At 40.9% G+C, this 19926-nt stretch overlaps 1 protein-coding gene across 1 annotated transcript in view; it reads right to left on the bottom strand.

The window, feature by feature from the left end:
* Positions 1–254: 254 nt before the first annotated feature.
* The window catches only part of LOC105625610 (paired box protein Pax-6), a 26694-nt gene continuing 7022 nt past the window's right edge, over positions 255–19926 (bottom strand). The window contains exons 2-9 of the mRNA XM_012206931.1: positions 17126–17378; positions 16266–16446; positions 12597–12873; positions 10289–10453; positions 9777–9859; positions 4832–5058; positions 4234–4496; positions 255–343 (exon numbers count right to left, since the gene is read on the bottom strand). Coding sequence (XP_012062321.1) covers positions 255–343; positions 4234–4496; positions 4832–5058; positions 9777–9859; positions 10289–10453; positions 12597–12873; positions 16266–16446; positions 17126–17378 — 1538 coding nt within the window. The remainder of the gene's footprint in view (positions 344–4233; positions 4497–4831; positions 5059–9776; positions 9860–10288; positions 10454–12596; positions 12874–16265; positions 16447–17125; positions 17379–19926) is intronic.

The raw sequence follows: 19926 nt of genomic DNA on the forward strand, positions 1-19926 counted from the left end.
TATCTCGGGGATATGGGATGACACTTGCGCGACGGTGCACGGATCACGGAAATTCAGTCGTTTCACTCACTGGTGTCGGAGTTGTGCACGGGGGTGGTCGCCGGTGTGCTGGGGGCCTGATGCTGCGTCGACTGCGTCGGTATCCCGAGGGAAGCGAGGAGCGGTCGTGGCACCGCACCCGGGGTGGCGCTCGGCGGCGGCGGGCTCTCCTGGCCTACGAGCAAACTCGCGGGCGGGAACCCGAAGAGCTGGGATCACTGGAGCCTCGGCCAATAGTTGCCTGCCAGGTCCGGGGTCTGCGAGGGAATCTGCACCGGCACTGAGACGCCGGCTGATATCACTCCTGAAACAGTTTCAGATGTCGAGGGATTGAGCACATTTCATGCGACGGCACGAGAGCTGTCGAGGCTCTGGAAAACGGAACGGAAAGGTAAAAAGTAATTGTAAACGAGCGAAGCAATACGGATGCTACAAATGATGGGGGCTAAATCTTATGGCATACAAGAAACAGATAATTTTAATTTTCCACACGAAAGAAAAAGTTTCGCTGAAGCATCTAAAATATCGATTAAATATTATATATACAGATCTGAAAATAATTTCCTTGAACCATCAAAATAATTATGTAAGACACCAAACTAATTCAATTGGTTAAAATTTTTGGCAGCGTTACTCAGTCTGTTCGAAATTCCCAATTTGTGATAGTCCAACAAAATTATTTCAAAAATAAGTACGATCTTATTTATAAATAATATACATAATTGTGATAGGGATAGAACGCCAATAATCGAGCAAAGTTAGATGTTATGAATACAATATATATTCTTAATTTTAAATTTAATTATCTTAGATGTGACTTAGATGTGTGCGAAACGTTCGAACATTAACCACAATCGATCTGAGACGCTATAATATAAATATGAATATGATAAGGCGCCAAAATATTCGGACATTCCTACATATGAGATAATCCCCCCTAAATTAAAATTATTTCAAATTTTTATTCAGTTAAATTCTTAGATACTTCAGCAAAATCATTCTTTTTCGTAGGATGTCGTTCGATAGTTTCAAAATTGAAGAATAAAATTCCTAAGATAATTTTCCGTGTCGCTTTAAATAAATTAAATTATTCTTCTCGTCTCATTATTATTTAATGATTTAATTTATTTCATTATTTTGTAACAATGCATGTATCTTCTTGATTAAGAAAATACAGTTTCAGCAACTTGCGACTATCATTGCGAGCGGAACGCGTCATTAATCGCATGAAACACAGTAGTAGGACTAATTCGCTAAAAACAACCGAGTACGTATTTACGGAAAATACGACATGAAACGCATTCGCGAGTGTCGCCCGCGGCGACGGTTGCATAAATAGTATTCGGTTATGATAGCGCGCGGCGGCTTCGCACACTTCTGCAATTTGAATTAAACACCTTAACGAGCTGCGTCTAATCCAATATAAACTTGCCGCGAAAACATTTACGCTCTATGGGCCTCGCGTCGTAACTTCGTTCCTCGCATGAGCTATAATTATGGCATAAATGCAAGACGGGTAATTTGGCAAACGTTGCAACGAGAACGCGAGCCATATTTACGTTAACCGTGAAACTTTTATTTAGTTAAAAATTAACATATTCAAAATATCGGAAGTTAATCATGAAAATAAAATAGAAAAAAATAGAAATAGAACAGAATCCTATTCATTTGCGTTTCTGTAATTCAACGATAATATCAAATAAATTGAAAGACATTTAGTATGTATATAACTATTTATTTCATTGATATGTGACTAACAAAAACTTTTTCACTTTTTTTATTTAAAAATTGTATTGTTCTAATCAAAATTTGGTTCAGTTAACCAATTGAAAAGAATTTGAATATAATAGAACAATACAATAATTTTTAAATAAAAAGTTAGAAAGTTTTTATTAGTCGCATATCGACAAAATAAATGGTTATACGTACTAAAGCATTTCTCTCAATGTAGGGATACTTTAATTCAAAGATGATCGATGCCGCCGCAAAATAATTTCTTGGCCACGCGACTTTTTAGATTCCGACATTCAATCGCATCTTCCACCAATCTCTCGAGAGTTTCATCATCTTTAACTTCATATCCAACGAATACTGTCATCTCAATGTCGAGGGATTAATCGAATATCCGTAACTCTCTCGCTCACCACGTCCGCCAACTGCGAGGCAAACTCACGCGGTTACGCTCGTTTCCGCGGTTGAATCCTGCTAACTCCGGGGGCGGCTACTTAACTATGAAAACGGCGCCGTTTGAGCCGGCAGGACAGGCGCGGCGCTAACGAGCGCGGTGAAAGTCCTTACGGCGCTCGTGCACGTAAAGCGATTATGATGGATAACCCGCGGCTCGTTCCGCACGTAAGGAGCAGGAATGGCGGGAAAACGAGAGAGGGGGAGGGATGAAAGAGCAGAAAGGAAGAAAGACGGCCGCGAGAAGAGTGTTCGGGACAGCGAGAGGGATAGCGGGGGTGGGACACACAGTGCGCGCGTGTTCCGCAGTATTCCACCATTCCGGCTTGTGCTCCGCTCCGTTCCGTTCCTGTAGATACGCCGCGCACCCCCGTATTTCCTCCCCTTTGGGTTCGCACGTTATTGAGCGCTCGCCCAGCCGAGGCGAGACCCAACCCATCCACATCCTCTGTTCACCCCTGTATATCCTCAGGAGGGAGAGGAAGCGAGAGAGAAAGAGAGACGCGGAGAAAGAGGCAAAAGGGAGACCGGCGGAGGGCGACGAGAGGGACAGATAGATGGATAGACACGAAGGAGCGAGCACATCCCTCACGATGGAAGAGTATAGAGGCGAAGGGGATGGAAGAAAGGGGGAGGAGAGAGAGAGAGAAGAGGCGCGACCCTCCGTGGTGGCTTTCGCTAAACGGAAGACGAGAGGGTGAGATAGTGAGATAGACGGAGAAAAGGGATAACAGAAGAAGAGAGTCGGGAGAGAAAAGAAAGAGCCGAGTGGAGAGGAACCGGCATGTAAAAAAAAAGAGAGAGAAGGGAGAGAGAAGTTGAGTCGAGAAAATGGAAAATTCACCAGCTACATCGGCGGGGTTGGAAAACCGCCGAACATCCCATTCTTCGATTCAGCCCAGCGGCGCCATGCGAGATTTGTTTTAAAATCCTTTTACAATTCCGTGGGCGAGCATGGAGCCGCGACCACGTCGTTGCCCGTTCGCTCTTTATATCTCTCTCTCTATCTCTCTCTCTTGTTCTGTTAGCAGGACTATGTAGATTGCGTGTGAAGAGGCTCCCAGGTAATTCTCGACGCTTTATTTCGCGCTTTGAGCCGGCTAGAGCACGAGGAAGAAGAAACGGCAGTCGCTCGCCGAGCGAAAATTGGAAACGAAAACCCCTACTGGTTTTTGACGAGAATTCGTTCGTTCTATCATTACATTCTCGTACATATACTGTATGTTGTATCAATGAATGCATAGAATTTTTGAAGATAATCTAAACAATGGGAAAGAGAGTTAAGAAAAAAATTTCATAGCTAATGAGAGAGAGAGAGAGAGAGAGAGATGTATATAATATTTCGATATTTTTGCTAGTTAAGGATGTATCAGGTGTACAAGCTTTGCAAAAAGAGAAACTGGAAATTTATACTTTCCATATAAAGACAATTGATATATACACGTAAAACAGATCAATAAGATCAATATTTATATTAAATAATATAATTTTCAAATTTTTTAAGTAAAAATTTTCCCATTTTATCTTAATTATTTTTTTTAAAATTGTGTATTTATTATTGAAATAATTTTTTATTCAAGTTCTTAATCGCTTGTCAAATTTCTTGGATGACTTTCAAATATAATATAAAAAAATCTGTAATATTTTTATTTTTCATTCTGTTAAAAAATAATACATCTTTAATAGTAATATAAAATTTCTACTCTTAAAATAACTATAAGAAATAACGAGTAATAAAAACCAATGGAAATATAAATACGCTTAATCGGAAAATCGCAGAAGCAATGAAAAAAGAATTTTTTAAATTTGATAAAAAGTACCGTTTTGTTATTTGTAAATATTTTGAAAGACATGATTATATGCATATAATATTTTTCCTCTTATAAGAGGACATTGTTAGTTGCTTCCGGCAAACACTAATTATTCCTGGCTCTACCTAAATTATTCTTGAGTGACCTTGAAAGCATGAGGCACAGAGAACACGAGAAATTAGTCGTGGCGAGAACTCACCGGTTGCGGTCGAGGTTGTCGGCTGATAAGGTGCTCCACCTGGTCCGGCGGGTTGTCCCCCTGGCGTCGTGGGGGTGCCACCGTGAGACGTCGGGATGCCGCGATGCGGTTGCGAGTGCGCGGCCGCGGCCGCGCTGTGCGCGTGAGAGTAAGACTGCGTGAGCGAATGGAGAGGCTCGTGAAACACGTACGCCGGGTAGCCCTCAGCGCGTTGCTGAAGACAGCTTCCACCCATTGACCCGCCCAGGCTGCTTGACATCGAGCTACGAGTGAGAAAAGCATCCATATCGAAAAACAACCAACTACTCAACAAGTCACGATATGCATTGGCATGCATAAATTCTAATTACAGTAACGTAATTACATTTGCAAATGGAGTTTCAGGAGAGTCAGTTACAGAAATATTTAGCATCAAAATTTTTAGCTTTGTGATTAAGATTTAACAAAATTTCAGCACTTTACTTACTTACTTTTTACTCACTTACTTTTTACAACAATGAATATCGCGCTGTTATCGAATGATCGAGATTTACTCTTGCATATAAATTTTACGTTTGAGAAAAATGGTGTTACTTTAACGCAAAAAAAATTCTCTAACCTGTACGTGTCGGGCATAGTGGCAATCGGTTGCGGTATCGATGAGTACATGGCGTTGAATCCAGCATTTAAGGGTAACCGTGGCGTAGCAGGGGTGGCCGCGGGAGGCGCGGTGCCGCTGCTACCCCCGCCGCTGCCACCGGCGACCACCTGATCGACAGCGGCCCTCCTCTGGTTCCGTAATTTCTCCTCTCGACGCCACTTCGCTCTGCGATTACTGAACCACACCTGCAACCGACACAATGACGGTGCCTTTGTCACGATAAGTGTGCAGCCGCACACTCGCCGCCGGCACGGTATTTCACATCATCCGCACTCGTCCGCATTCGTACTCATTCGCACTCCACGACTCTCTTCTGCTTCCTCTCCGGAGAGAACGCCTTCATCCTCCCCGAAACACCTTGTTGTCTCGTTCCCTCCCCTCCTTTCTCTCTCTCTCTCTCTCTCCCCCTCATCCCTCTTTTTTTCCGCCTCTATCCGACTGAGCCTCTTGTCTACTCTTCAGGTAGCACGAAATCTAGTACCCAGACTACTCTACTCTTTTCGCATCTCGTGCGAACAGAGGCGCGAGTTTGCACGAGGCGCTTCTCCAATTTGTTAATTGCGATTGAGCAGTTGTCAGACGGGAAATTGAGTTACTCTTGCTCGCTTGGTCCTTTCCCATGCACAGCACCCTTCTCTCGTTCTGGTCTCTTGCGCATCCTCTCTCTACATGTTTTTATCTGCCGCCCCTTTCGCTGTCGTGCTTTTATTTTACGTATCTCTTTTCAAGCTTCTGATTGTACTATAAATTACAGCTCGATATCCGAGAAAGAGCGTACTCTAATACGTAATATTGGTAATATACCCCGTCATGCCAATATCGCGCCAATCTTGCATTAATATTATCGGGACGGGTCGAAAGTCTTTGATTATTTCTATCTGCGATGTTATTAGATTTTAAAACGTCGATTAACTTTAACCTTTACTCAATCGACTCCTTGTTTCTTTGCAGGGCTATAATTAGAAGGAGATATAGAGATATACGTCAGAATTATATAAAAATGTGACACTGTAGCGAAAATATTAAAGAATTAAGAATGACTTTGTCTAAATATCTTTTCACTATGTCGAAGCGATATCCCAAATAACACGATGGAGGTTCGTATAATAAAAATCGAGAGTTTATCTTTCCCTATCCTATGCCTGCACGGATTTCCTGATTTTTGTGATTCCTTTCGGCGATAAGAGGATTCGTCCCCTTCGATATATCGGTTTTCCCTCGCCGGCACTTAGAGCAATCCATGAACCGTGCATTTGGCTTTCACATCTCTTTTTTATGTATATATTGCAATACTATTTAGTCAATTATGTCAATTTTACAGACACACAATTACACGAATTTTATTATTTTACGAATTATATGAAATCATTAGATGAATTATATGAAATTCACACAAAATATTATTAGGCATCAAAACCTGCTTTGACCGAATATGGACTTCTTTGTTTATTTGATTAAATATTTCGATCGATTTTCATTTAATAGCATTTACATGAATTTTGCGCTTTTCATGTATGATGAAATATTTTAATGCCCCATTCTCTATACGATTATACTTTACTATTATTCATTATTATAGATATAAATTTATCATATACAATTTCAATCATTGTGTTGATAAATGTCAATTGACGGATTCTTATTCACGAAATAATGATCATCATTAAGGGGAGAAAATCTAAATTTAATAAGTTATATTTAATACAGTAAATATAATCGTGTAAGTACAGCGCAAGTTTTTGAGAAAGTAATCCGCATATTTTTGCATGCTAGTGCGCGCAGATGAAAATAGAAGACAAAGCAATAACGGCAATTTCCATTTCTGTCGATTTTGATGTAACGAATTATCGCGTGTACGATACAGGAAAAAAAGAGGGATGTTTTTCGCAGCGGAAAGAAATGCCATCAACGTAGAAATACAAGCCTTCCGCAATCTCACGTATAACGCCACGCTACGAGCACGGGGGTCCTCGATTGAATCAAAAAATAAATTCTATCCTCCTGTCCTCCCATTGGCGCAGCAAATCGTGTTCGACTACCCCACCGTCAAATATCTGCCATTCGCCCGCAGCGGGCTCCTTCCGCCCAATACTATCGTCCCTTGTAAACTCGTCCTCCCTCGTTCCGAAAATTCGTCCGAATCGATCCATGCCGAAAGTCTGTGATACGAACACATTCGGTCCTTAGTGTTACCTACTCAAAGAACACAAGTCTCCTCTCAGCGTCAATGGCTGAAATGCGATGGAGACCGGTTTCCGACACTGGTTTCCGACCTTGAAACTTTCGACCTTCATTCACGATGTGCCAACTGGAAGCGCAAGAAATTCGCAAGAAATTCGTTTACACGCCTCGCAGTACTTTCAGAGATTAATGAAGCATACAAATACTGTACACGCTGCGAAGACTCTCATTTTTACCCCCCCCCCCTCCTCTCCCTCCCCCAAAAAAGATGTAAACGAGAAGAAGATAGATTCTTTATCTAAAAATTGCGTGACGATGTTAATACTGATCTCATACATATCTAACATTCAGCTTTATGATTTATTATTTGTGTCTGTTTTATTTGAGTTGCCCTGGAGCAAAAATCCCTTTAATCCTCGCGTAGCGTATCGACCATCGCGCTCACACGAGTCGACTTAGGGAATGCCGCGGATGATAATCGGCCAACGATGTGACGGTAGTACAGCGTGGCGAATCTCGTGGCCATGGCCGAGGTATATAGGTGGAAAAGCGAGGGATGGGCCAATCGGAGGGCGACCTCCCTGGGGACACGACCATGGTTGCCATGGTTGCGTCCGAGAACCCTCTTAGGCCTTTTGCACGATCCCTCGCGGTTCGGACGGGCCGCGTTTACATGCCGCGTACGCGTACGCGTCGTGTGCCTTGCCACGCTGTGCCATGGCGTACCGCGTAATGTGTTCTATGTTCCATTAGAGTTCCTGGCATTTCATTCTTCGTCTTTCACATTCAACATCACTTTGCCATTCAACGATCGTTCAACAATCGGTCCAACTCGGCGATCTCCGCGATTCCTCTCTTTTATCCTCCTCTCCAGCAACCTCTACTATCTTTTTCTTTTCACCCTCTTTCACTCAGTCTTTCTCTCTCTCTCTTCTCTCTCTCTCTCTCTCTCTCTCTCTCTCTCTCTCTCTCTCTCTCTCTCTCTCTCTCTCTCTCTCTCTCTCTCTCTCTCTCTCTCTCTCTCTCTCTTCCTCGTCAAACTTCTCCTTTTCCCTCCCACGCCGGAACTCCCGGTTTCCTGCACTTAGCAAGATCAATACCAGCCAACGAGGCTTGAAAACATGCGTCAACATGGTCTTGCACTGTTTGTACGTCCACATAACGCTCAGCGCGCCCGGCTACTCTACCACCACACTAAACCCCGCCGGCCACTTCGTCGACCCTTTCGTCTCTTCATACCGCGCTAGTACAGGTGAGAGGCAGGAGGTGGAAGGTAAACGCGGCCAAACAATGTTCGATAAGGCTACGTATGTATTAACGGTTTGACGTTGGTATTAATTATAATTATACAACACGGCATTTTGCAGCCCTTGTATGATTAAAAACTGAAGGATGTTATCGAAATGGGAGAATTGCTAAACAACGTCAACATGTATTATGGATATGGTTACACATGTAACAAGAACTTAATCGCATTGAAAATAATATTTTCATGTTGCTAATAACTATTTAGAATAGATTACTGTAGAAATGGGAAGAAAATATAATTATGACTACAATTGTAATTCAACTGTGTCGAGTTATATGTAACAAAATGTAGTAATATATAATGTAATGAATTAAAATAGGACTTTTGATTTAATCCGTTCATTCTGGAGTTACAATTAGACAACACAAGCATTTGAAATACCTATATAAAGAACATTAAAATAAAATAAGTATATTGTAACAATTCAAATGTCCGGATTTTAAAAAAATCTTTGAAACTCTTTAATTGTATAACTTTTTTAATTATCGCGGAGGTTAATATTTATGTTTCCTTCACTTTGATTATCACAATTTTTCTACCAGTTGCAGCCTTTGCTACATCACATGAAGAATATAAACTCGTTTTGCAGAAAAGCGTTGGCGAACGGAGAGAGTTTTGTAGAAACTTTATGAGGAAACGAACAAGAATTGCAGTAGCATTACCCACTTTAAATGCAAGGTTTTGTGAGTTTTCTTATAATTTAAATTATTCTTATTCCATCGAAATTCTGTCTCTCGTTTTCCTTAATTCTTGACTTTGTCAACGCAATCAAAGATTCTTCAAATTTGTAAAATTTTCCAAGTCCTTCAGGACATTGGATAAAATTTAATTATCGTTTTGCAATGTCCAATTCGATCCAAAACATTTCGATTTGTATAACTGTGTTCCATATTCTCATTTAATAATTTTTAAAATAAAATTTCCAACACATAAATGCAGTATTATCAGAAAAATACATGTTCTAGCGCACATTCTAATAAACAAATAAATCGTGCATCTGCTTATGTATCGCAAACTGAGAAAAATTGTACATACCCCGCGCGTACATAAGAATAATATATAAATGGCGACGAAGCGGTGCGATCGGACGAAAGAGGTGACGAAATCCCATTGGAAGTGAGAGCTCGCGAGTGGCATGCGGCATCAAGCTCTCGCCGTCGGAGGTGTTTAATGTTCCCCACGTACGAGCACGTGGCCGCACGTTAAAAGCGTTTAATGAAAGGGCGTCGTCGCACTTACGCCGTTCGACCCTCCCAGGAGGAACGGGCGGAATAAGAAGAATAAGAAGAGAGAAAGATGCACCCGGGGAAAACGTTGCGAAGCGAAGGCGAGGGCGAGAGAGGAGGACAGGTGGGTGGAGCGAATGTCGGTAGAGGAAGCGCACACACGCCGCATTCGCACATTCACACTCACCTGGATACGTGCCTCAGGTAATCCGATCTTCTCGGCGAGACGCTCCCGTGCAAACACGTCCGGGTAATGTGTCCGCTCGAATTCTGAAACGAAACCAGTTTGCAACAAGTGCTCGTTATTTAGCCGCGTCGTCGGCATTAATTATCGCGATATAAACGAAGCCGACTATTGCGTATTTTCTCTCAACCAAACGGATTCCAAAGACCGAATAGAGGAGAATACCGATTCTCGATATGTCGATATTCCGATTGCTTTTCAGTTTATCACGAACAAATGTGAAAAGTTTTAATTTGAAGAAGCTCAAGGGCCAAGAAGAAAAATTATATAATTGCCAACATTGTGAATTGCGAGGCATTACACGTCCAATTAAATTTTTAAAAAAGGGAAAATTAATTGAAACAAGAGTTTATAGTCGAGGAAAAGCATGTGATTTCTAAAGTCGCATATATAATACTATTATATATAATACAAGTGACTGTTAAAATTGATAATTTTTCGGATTTTCTACTAACCTTTCTCGAGGCTGTCTATCTGCTCGTTAGAGAAGGAAGTTCGGTTGCGCTGCAATTTCCTCTTCAGCCTCAGCCGCACTTGCGAATCCTCGTCGCCAGAGGAGTTGTGCTCCGAATTACCGTCCGAAGTTGTCTCCTGCTGATGCGACAATAGAGACCCGGTGTCTGGAACAAGAATTAATTACCTTTCCTTCAGAATGTATTGTTTCAGCTATCTTAAAGATAAGTATTCCTCGATTTACGATTAAACAATAAGATTAATTTCATGTTATATACATTTCAAGTATAATCATAATCGTACAAAAAAACGATTGTCTCCTTCTATTTCTTAAACTGTAACTTAAGCTTTAATCATTTTTCCATCATTTAAATGATAAAGATTCAAAATCTCCGGCATTTTTCTCATATTGTACGAAGCATCTAATTATAAAAGAGTTTGCCGTTTCGTGTCAAATCAATCGGTCGATCCCATAACACGATCCGCCGTTCTCGAGATTCCTAGACACCGCCGCGCGTTCAGGCGTGCGCGACCGGTCTTCGGGGTCGCATCTCGTGTTGGTGCGTCGGCGTTGGTTCGTACGCGCGCAAGGGTAGCCCCTCGTCAAGCCCCGTGGGCCGCGATTACTTTCCGCCTCCGCGCACCACACCCTCGTCTCTTTCCATTCCTCCCGGTACCTTCCCTACATCCCTCCGTTCTGTCCGTATCTGTCCCTCCGTACAGCGGAGATGTACATGCTATATATATATATATATATATATATATATACATACATCCACACGCCCTTATGCTTGCGTACATAGCTATGTATATATGTATGTATTACGATATATATATATATATATGTGTATATATGTATATATATATATATATATATATATAACACATACCATTCACTCGTCAGCTGCTCGCTTTCTCGTTCGCTCATCTCAACCCCCGCGCAACCCCCAATTGGACTCGACCCTGCGAAACCCCCTCGACTAGAAATACCGGCACCCCAAACACGCCTCTTTCTTTCCCTCCGGTCCTTCGTGCCCTGCCTCATCGTTCTAACCGTCAACTCCCGTTCTTCTCCTTCCCGCGGAATCCACCCCCAAATCTCCTCGCGAACCTTACCCTTGCGCGTAACGACCAAACCGGCAACGATCCTCGGCGGTCCGCTGCAGACGGATCGTTGGCTTTAATTTTCTAGGTGACGACGCACGCCCGGTGAAGAAAGAGAAGAGATTAGCCTGATGCTTTCTACAATCCGGTCGCTTAATGCGGCCGCTGTGGCCAAAGTGGCCGCGATCGACGGTTCGATGCATTCCTGTGCATTCAAGTGTACACAATAAGCAGCACTTTGACGTATCCAGTAAGGCATATAAACTACTACCTCATAGGTGACGACGCGATTTAAGGACACTCCTATATAGATTTAAACAAAAATTTTAAAAAATTCACTACATTTGACTGTCTCATTTATATTCGACTCAGGGTTATTATCGTGAAGTCATTTGGCACGCAAAAATATATTTTGGTATACTAATATATAGATGTTAGAGAGAGAATATTTATTAAGTCAAGACAATTAGATTGACATATATAATCAAGAGATAATACATAATGAATCTCAAGACTGCAAAAAAGCATTTCGGAATCCGCGGAGAATACGCTGCTAGTGAAAACACTTTTTTATCTGTCACTTATCGGTTCATGTAATCTGCCTATTGAAGACGGTCACATCTGGATTCGTCATTCATGATTTTGACTAAAAACCAAGCCGCGGGCACAATTTTCATGATCCTATTAGACTTATAGCACTATAGAATAGATCTTCCATTCCTTATGCGACCACGTATGTACACGTACATTGAGCGCGCGCGCGCGCGAGGTGTCGAAAGTCCACAATTCATAATGCAACATATAATTCTCGTGAATCGAGCGAAAGGACGAGTAGAGAGAACATAATCATTCGAAAATATCTTTTTTTCGAAACCAAGATTATATAAATTTTAGTGTGCAAAGGCAAATATTTATCGAAATTTTAATTAAATTGAATTTTCATACTAAAACTATTATACGAATTATTTTTTTTACACGAAAGAAAGATTTTTATAATCCTTATTCACAACATAAAGTTATTTTCTTTTTTAATGCGGATTTCATTTTTCGCTATTTGAAAGATAAAATAAAGTTGGAATTAAAAGATAACAACTGGTAAATTAGTAACGGTCTGCATAGTCTCTAACATGATGAATAAAACGTGCCATCAACAGATATCGACTCCGCTAATATTTTATCATTAAGTAAAAGTAAATCAAAACTTACCGCTTCGCTTTAGCAAAGAATCGTCACGGCCGTGAAGCTGACTGCCGGGCAGAAGAGTCTGACCGGATCCAGGAGTCGCCGCGGTTGGAATTCCCGTGGCTAGAGGATGATGGGGAGGTGTTGCTGAATACCATGCTGGTGGCCAACCTGCTGCCTGCCCGTTAAACATTCTCAACTTGTCGTAGACACTCTCAGCACCCTGATGCGCTTGCACCGCGGCCGCCTGTTGCTCCTTCTGCGAAGCCAAGTTCCTGAGTACCCTGTTAATGGACGACACCTACAAAAAGACGGAGATTTTCGATTAGAATTAATTCGCAAATCATTTATTAATTCAATCCTATGAGGATCAAGAAAGTGCTATAAAAGCTGCTGTCAACTTTTGTACTTTTTATTGAAATTGCTGGCAACAATTTTTGTAAAAATTATAAATAAATTTGTTTCGAAGTCTCTTAAAAATGTAATAAAAATTATTATGCAAATTATGTTTGTTTCTATTTTAAATTCGAAATCATTCCAAGAAATGTAACATTTTAATGGTTGTATAAAAAAATGTTTAATATTAATATATATCTCTAAATTATATATATATAATTCAATTAACGATTTGTGTATCTAAAACTTAGTTGCCAATGGTGATTAATCTTCAATCATTTATAATTCAAAAACTATAGAAACAATTACCATTTTTTTAAATTTTGCTTCTAATTTATATTATTCTTGTAGAATATTCCTTTACAGAAAAAATTTATGATTTAGAAATGTTGCGTCGTTTTTCTAATGATCACGCGGTGATCCTTATGTACACAAGATATCTCCAACGTCCACTTTTGATCAAGAAAAAGGAAGATAGAGGCAAAAGAGGCTGGCGTGGCGGATCGGGGCGAGGCTCTTTGTAAAATCTCACAACCGCAGCCACTCGTCGTCGCACGAGAATCATTTCCGTCGTCATAGCTGAGCACTGATTGTCCGTCCCTCGCCGTCGCCCCTTACGCGGGATCTTTCTTCCTCTTTTTCGTCCTCCTGCGGTCGCGGGATGTGAAGGGGCTCATACCCAGATGAAAGGACACCGCCATCCAATTATTATTACATAAAACGGTCTCCACGGCTCTTCGTCCCCCTCCTATCCGAGGGACGGTCGCCGTCGTCATCGTTGTCGTCTTCACCTTACGCCCGCAACCGAGCCACTGGCTAACTCCAAAGTTATAACGAGCCGGCGTACAGCACAGGGATCTAAGCATTGCGCTCTCAACTTGCACATAATGGTCCTCAGCGTACTCCATACGCGCGCCAACCCCATCCTCCACACCCTTCTGCAATCGACGCCAAGCTTGGTGCAGCAGCTGGATATACACAGCCGTTAATGCAGCGCGGACGTCGGATATCGAGCGGAGCTTCTTAATTACGAGATCGACAAGCTTCGACAAGAGCGGTATGAGAGCAAAGCCGATCCTTCTCGCGTAGTTTGAGTCAAAACCGACGGAATAATGGCCGAGTGACGCTGAGAGAACGTCACCGTTAGAATAGCGCGCTGCTATTAGAGTTAAAAGACGAGGAAACCTGACTTGGATGGTTCGATTATATTCAAATATATTCGGGTAAATATTGTGCTTTTCGTTTAATACCGAAATTTCGTATAAAATAAAGATAATTTTTTATGTAAAGCGATCTATGCAATGTGATAAGAATTGTTAGAATACAAGAAAAAGTAGAATCATGTTTATGCGATTTTCAATTTCTCGCGAATAGGTATATGCGAATATTAGGAAACATTGATTTTCATTGATCACACTTACTACATCTAGAGCTCATCGAGCGTATGTAACTTCCATCTCGACCCATTCCGACGTTACGAGATAGTAACAGGCGAATAGCGGAAGCAACGTTTCGAGATGAGCTAGCTCCGGCTAACTCGGACCAGGCTCTCCGTCATCAAACCGTCTATCCAGCTTGGATGCCGGGAGAGAGAGATCCCGACTGTACGCTCCGGACCGCTCTACTCTCGCCGCACAACAGCCGCAGCGTCGATGCAGGCCATTACACGCGCGACCGGACACGAATAATTGTGCAACACGCTTAACTGATCCCATTCACCCTGATTCTACCCGCTCTCGTCCGTTCTCGCCGCCGACTAACCCCCGCGCGCACCCCCGATACCAACCCCCGACGCGATGTGTACCAGCCGCAATAGCCAACGTCACCGCCAATACTACCAGCGATCCAGTAATCGAGAAAAGATCGAAACGATCGAAAGAACGATCTGTCAATCAAATTGTCTCTTCTCTCTCGGTTTTGACTTTAAACTCTCAAAAATTATTCTAGATTGATTTTTTACTTTCATCGATTTCAAGTTATATTTACCATCAATTTTATATTTCATTATTGTAAGCAAATTTAAGAAATTTATTATTAATAGAACGATGTTTTTATCATTTCAGTAAAAATATGTGGTAAATATTAAATGTATTAGATCTGTCTGCGTTGCTTACACTTTTTGCACTTAATCTTCATTCTCTCTCTTTTCAACACCTAAATATATATTTATTCCGTTTTAAGTACATTCTTTTGGAATTCCAAGCAACGCGAACAAACCTATTAGAGATGAGATATACTTGATATTTTTCAGCAAGAGACACAGTGTAACACCTCAACAACAAAGACAACAAAAAGTCCAAAATCGAGACATAAGACTTTTAAAAAATTTAAAAAAAAATGTCTTTTCGGACATGCGTGTGTTATATGGAATAATAATGATTTTATGTTGTTCATTGTAAACGACAAGGATGTAATGATTCACCGTGTCTGGAAAGCACCCGCTAGAGCGATGTTTTCAAATGTAATCTCGCCAATAGCTAACACATTACATGCTTAACGACAGAAGCGCGTGCTAGACGTTCTGATTGATCATCCTAGAATCCCCAACATCCCCCATCGACCTTCTTCATTCGGCAATTCCAAGAAACACACTAGCAAGAGCGAGTTTGCTCCACAAGCCGATGGATAACGACTTGTACGCGTGCCATCCCCCTCGGTATTCCTGACGGGCAGCCGATAGGGGGATCTGTCAGTAGAGAGAACATCCTCGGAGAAGCCAGACGAGGACGATCGACTTCGAGGATATTTCGCGCGGTCGGGTAGGAAGGTTGGGTGGGCAGGATGTTTGGTAGATGGACGGACGTATACAACCGGAGAGGATTCTTCGAGTTCGGAGAAGGGCGATCAGCGCCCAGGAGGGTGGACAATGCCGAGGTCCGCGTAATGGACCGATTACCCCACCCAGCCGATCGTATTGACGAGACTTTGATTAGGGTCGAGTGGCCGGATCCGACGGGTAAGTACACTCGACCGGCTGTGCGCCACGATAAGTCGACGGCGGATTACGCGTAAACTTATACCGTATCCAATCAATGTATGGCGCCAATACAGCGGGAAATTTATTCGCGCGTCACAAATTTATGCGAGACGAGAGAATCGTGCACGCAATCTAGAGAAATTAGAATCTGCGTAATCCGCTCATTTAAATTCGCTTTGCTCTAATCTGTCATTCGCGATATTTAGCGAGATGCAGTTCAGTCAAGTTACCAGGTTTATCAATAAATTTAATCAGCTGACAGTCTGCATCCTAAATTAAGCGTATCTCACAATCAGTATTTTTTTTTTTTTTTTACTTACGCTGGGTATATTGTCGTTATTGCAAACGCCCTCCTGCAAAAGTCGATCGCGAATCTCCCAGGCGAAGATCGAGGGACATTCTCTTTTGTAGTCGGCAATTTTGTTGACCACAGGCGTTGTTGCCACTCGCGGCTTGCTACCGCCGATTGCCCGCGGCTTGATTGAACCAGTCTCGTAATACCTGGAAAAAGAAAATTGTTATTTTTCGTTTAACGTATGTTACAGTTACGTTATAGCGAGTCTTTTTTAACCTTTACAGGACGGGAAAGCCACTATAGTAGCGCTAAAATAGTATTATATTTTGGAATAAGGAATGCAATAAAATTATAAATTATGCAAATATTACTTAAGAAAACGTTGTAAATTTTAAAAATAGATCCTTGTTCAATAAAGATTATAAACATATAGTATGGTTAAATGAAAAGAAAAACGAGTTGTTTTTTATAAACAAGAAATCATTGGATAAAAACTAGCTTTATTAATACTTCGCAATTTGCAGAAACCATAATGTTACATCCACAATGTTATATTCACAGAGATATTGCTACATGAAAAATGGAGACATAACGTAACATTCGCTCGTTATTATACATCCAATTATTTTTAAATCTCTAGCATCACTAAAAATGAATCACTAAAAATGGAAGAAAATCCAGTGAATTCTGTCGCAAATTTATCGATTGGCCTTTAATTGTATCGAGAAAATACAAGCAGTTGTGTCTTATGGCCATTGAATCCCCGTTGATTGAATATACTGAGCTAAACAATAGCAATGAACAATCAAATTCCATTGGTTGATTTCCTGAACGCGCTCGTTCACATCAATTATTTCGAGGGAAATCAAGGTGGGCGATACTTACCTGCCGAGGATTTTGGAGACGCATCCATTGCTGACTTGCAGTATGCGCGATATGTCGCACGGTCTAGCACCGCTGTGAGCCAGCTCGACGATCTTCTGCCTCGTGGAGTCCGGCAGTGGTCGGCCGTTGACGTAAACGCCGCCGAGCTGGTTAACCCCGCTGTGTCCTGCAGCCGAGCACCCAAATATTGAGTTCTGTCCGACCATAGAACCCCCGCCAATACCCGCGCCACCCCCGTGCATCAAGTCCTCCTCTGTGAACCAAAACGCGCGCAACGTATACGTCACCTCACCAGAACATCTGATTGGTAAACAGTCGGATAGTACGCTCCACCGTGATAGTACGCGTTCTTATTAGTCTAATTAGCGCTCACGCCCGTCGCACGGATCCGGAAGCGGAAGCGTCAGATTGAACACCAAGGGAGATGTTTGCGCCGCGATCACACGCTCCGCCGCCTTGCGGATGTCACGTAACGAAGATCAGTTTGACCCTTGCGCGCCGATTAATTCGCTGCCATGTACCTTATTACACGATTACATCTGCGTACGGTATATAACGTGCATGGAGGAATCGTCGAAATGGAAATATATCGCGTAGATACCGTACGATACGATATGTTGACGACAACGATAATTGCGACGCGAATGGACAATACCATGTATAACGAATAGATACACGGTACGGTATCATGTAATTTGATCATTACGTGCAGGGAGGTTTCAGAAATGATGAAACAGTTGCAGAATTGTAACAGACATAGCTCACAATGTAGATGCATGTACATAAACAGAAATGCATTCGACTTGCTCGGGGAATACAGTGTTAATGAAGACAATTCAAAAGACATTTCACATATAATGAACAAAACGGCTTTTCACATACGTGTCCTAAATGTGAGCAAAAGTGGACCTTTCAGCTTCTCTCATCACTTTGTTAAATTCTCGTAGTGCATCGTCGCCGACGATGCAAAGAAAAAGACGCAATGAGAGAGCGGCGCGGTGTGCGGATGATGAGAGACTCGAGAGGAGGAGCCGGCGTTACTAAATGCATCTTGCAATTAACAAATTTAATTAATTCCCGCTTTTGCGCCGCGCAAAACGACAAGAAATAGTTGGAATGTAATCTTGGATAGCTCGCTCCGCCTTTGTCGCTGTGCGAAATCCACTTCGTATAACGACACGAAGTGGTTTTCTCATTCGCTGTCTCGCAGCCTGTTCCTTCCTCTCGTTCTGCCACCTTCTATCCTTACGCCATTTCTGTCGTATCTTATTTTCACTGATGCGAAAAGATTAAAGATCGCCGCATCTTACGATCAATCGACGTTATAAAAATGTACGAGGACAGAAAGTCCTTTGATAGAATATGCTAATTTTTCAGAAACTAATGGTTCTCAATGACTGCAATCATTGAATTAGATCGATTGTAAAATGTAAAGATTTTATATTGTAATTTATGTAACTTTGTAATATATGTAAAAATATATGATATAAAAGTACTCATCTTTTCAAAAATTAATAATTTTTATTATTTTGAGATGCTTATATTGACATCAAATTATTATATCTTTTATAATATCTTCTTATATCATAATTATTAGCATTAATTAATATCATTAAATTGCTTGTCGTTTAATATGTAGTATTGTTATTCTAGTTCTGTTCATGTTTGGATTTCAGGACTGATAAAGAATTCGATGCGCGATTATAGAATTGGATATACATATGTATACAAAAATTCCTGAAATATTTAATATTAAGATGCGCTTTATAATAAAAAATAGAATTATTTCTCTTCATTGATTTATTCTCGTTTAATTTTATTCTCCTCTAATTGGTTTAATTTTGCTCTATTATTATATTGTGAATAACAAATATTTTAAAATTACCTTACAAAGTTATTAGCTTACAAATTATCTTGCTAGTTCTTAAAAAAATTTATTATTATTATTTTCTATACAGTTTCACCTCTAGCTGATGTCTTTTTTATTCGTAACTATCTGTTGGCAATAATAGATCTGTTTTACAATTCTGCACTTATTGCGGAAGGTTTTCCAGCTTCAGTCCCTGCATTATAACCAGAGCTTTTTAAGCGAGCTTCAAGCACACTGAAAGGAATGGAATATGGTGATGAAAAACGAGAAGCGAGAAATTGGAGTTGAGAGTCTTGTTACAAATAATTCCGCGGCGAGGTAACGCGGAAATTTTCGAGGGGATGCTTCTTACCCCTCCATTTTATCGCGGCATTGGATGCTACGCTTTGCAAATGCAAGAAGAGAGAAGTAATGTCATTTTTTATAGAATGCGATTTTATAACTGTATTTAATTTCATGGCCTCCTTCACTGAGAGAAAGGATTTTTTGTTAATTTAGCAAGCCACCAGTACTTTTAACCGTGATCGGTAAATATGTGACAACAAATTTTGTTGTTGTGTTTGCCGCTAATCTGCTATACTATAATTATTAGTAACAGAAGCAAACTATATAGAATCTAATCTATCTTTTGAATAGACTTTAGGCTCGTTTATATAGAATTCGTAGATGATCATGGAATTTTAAGTCGGTTAGGAAACCGATACAGTCAAATGGAGGGAGAATATTTGATTAGAATTGGTCAATTTCTTATGATTTGGGATCCTGCAATCTACAATTTATATATATATATATATATATATATATATATGAGCCTCTTATTTAGTTAAATACTATTGTATTATTTGTCACTATTGACGAATATTAATTTAACAACAAATACTAATTACGGTTTTTAATAAATATACTACTTTACTTTTCCTTGTATTTGTTC

The sequence above is a fragment of the Atta cephalotes genome, assembly GCF_000143395.1.
Source record: "Atta cephalotes unplaced genomic scaffold scaffold00003, whole genome shotgun sequence".
Taxonomy (NCBI): Eukaryota; Metazoa; Arthropoda; class Insecta; order Hymenoptera; family Formicidae; genus Atta; species Atta cephalotes.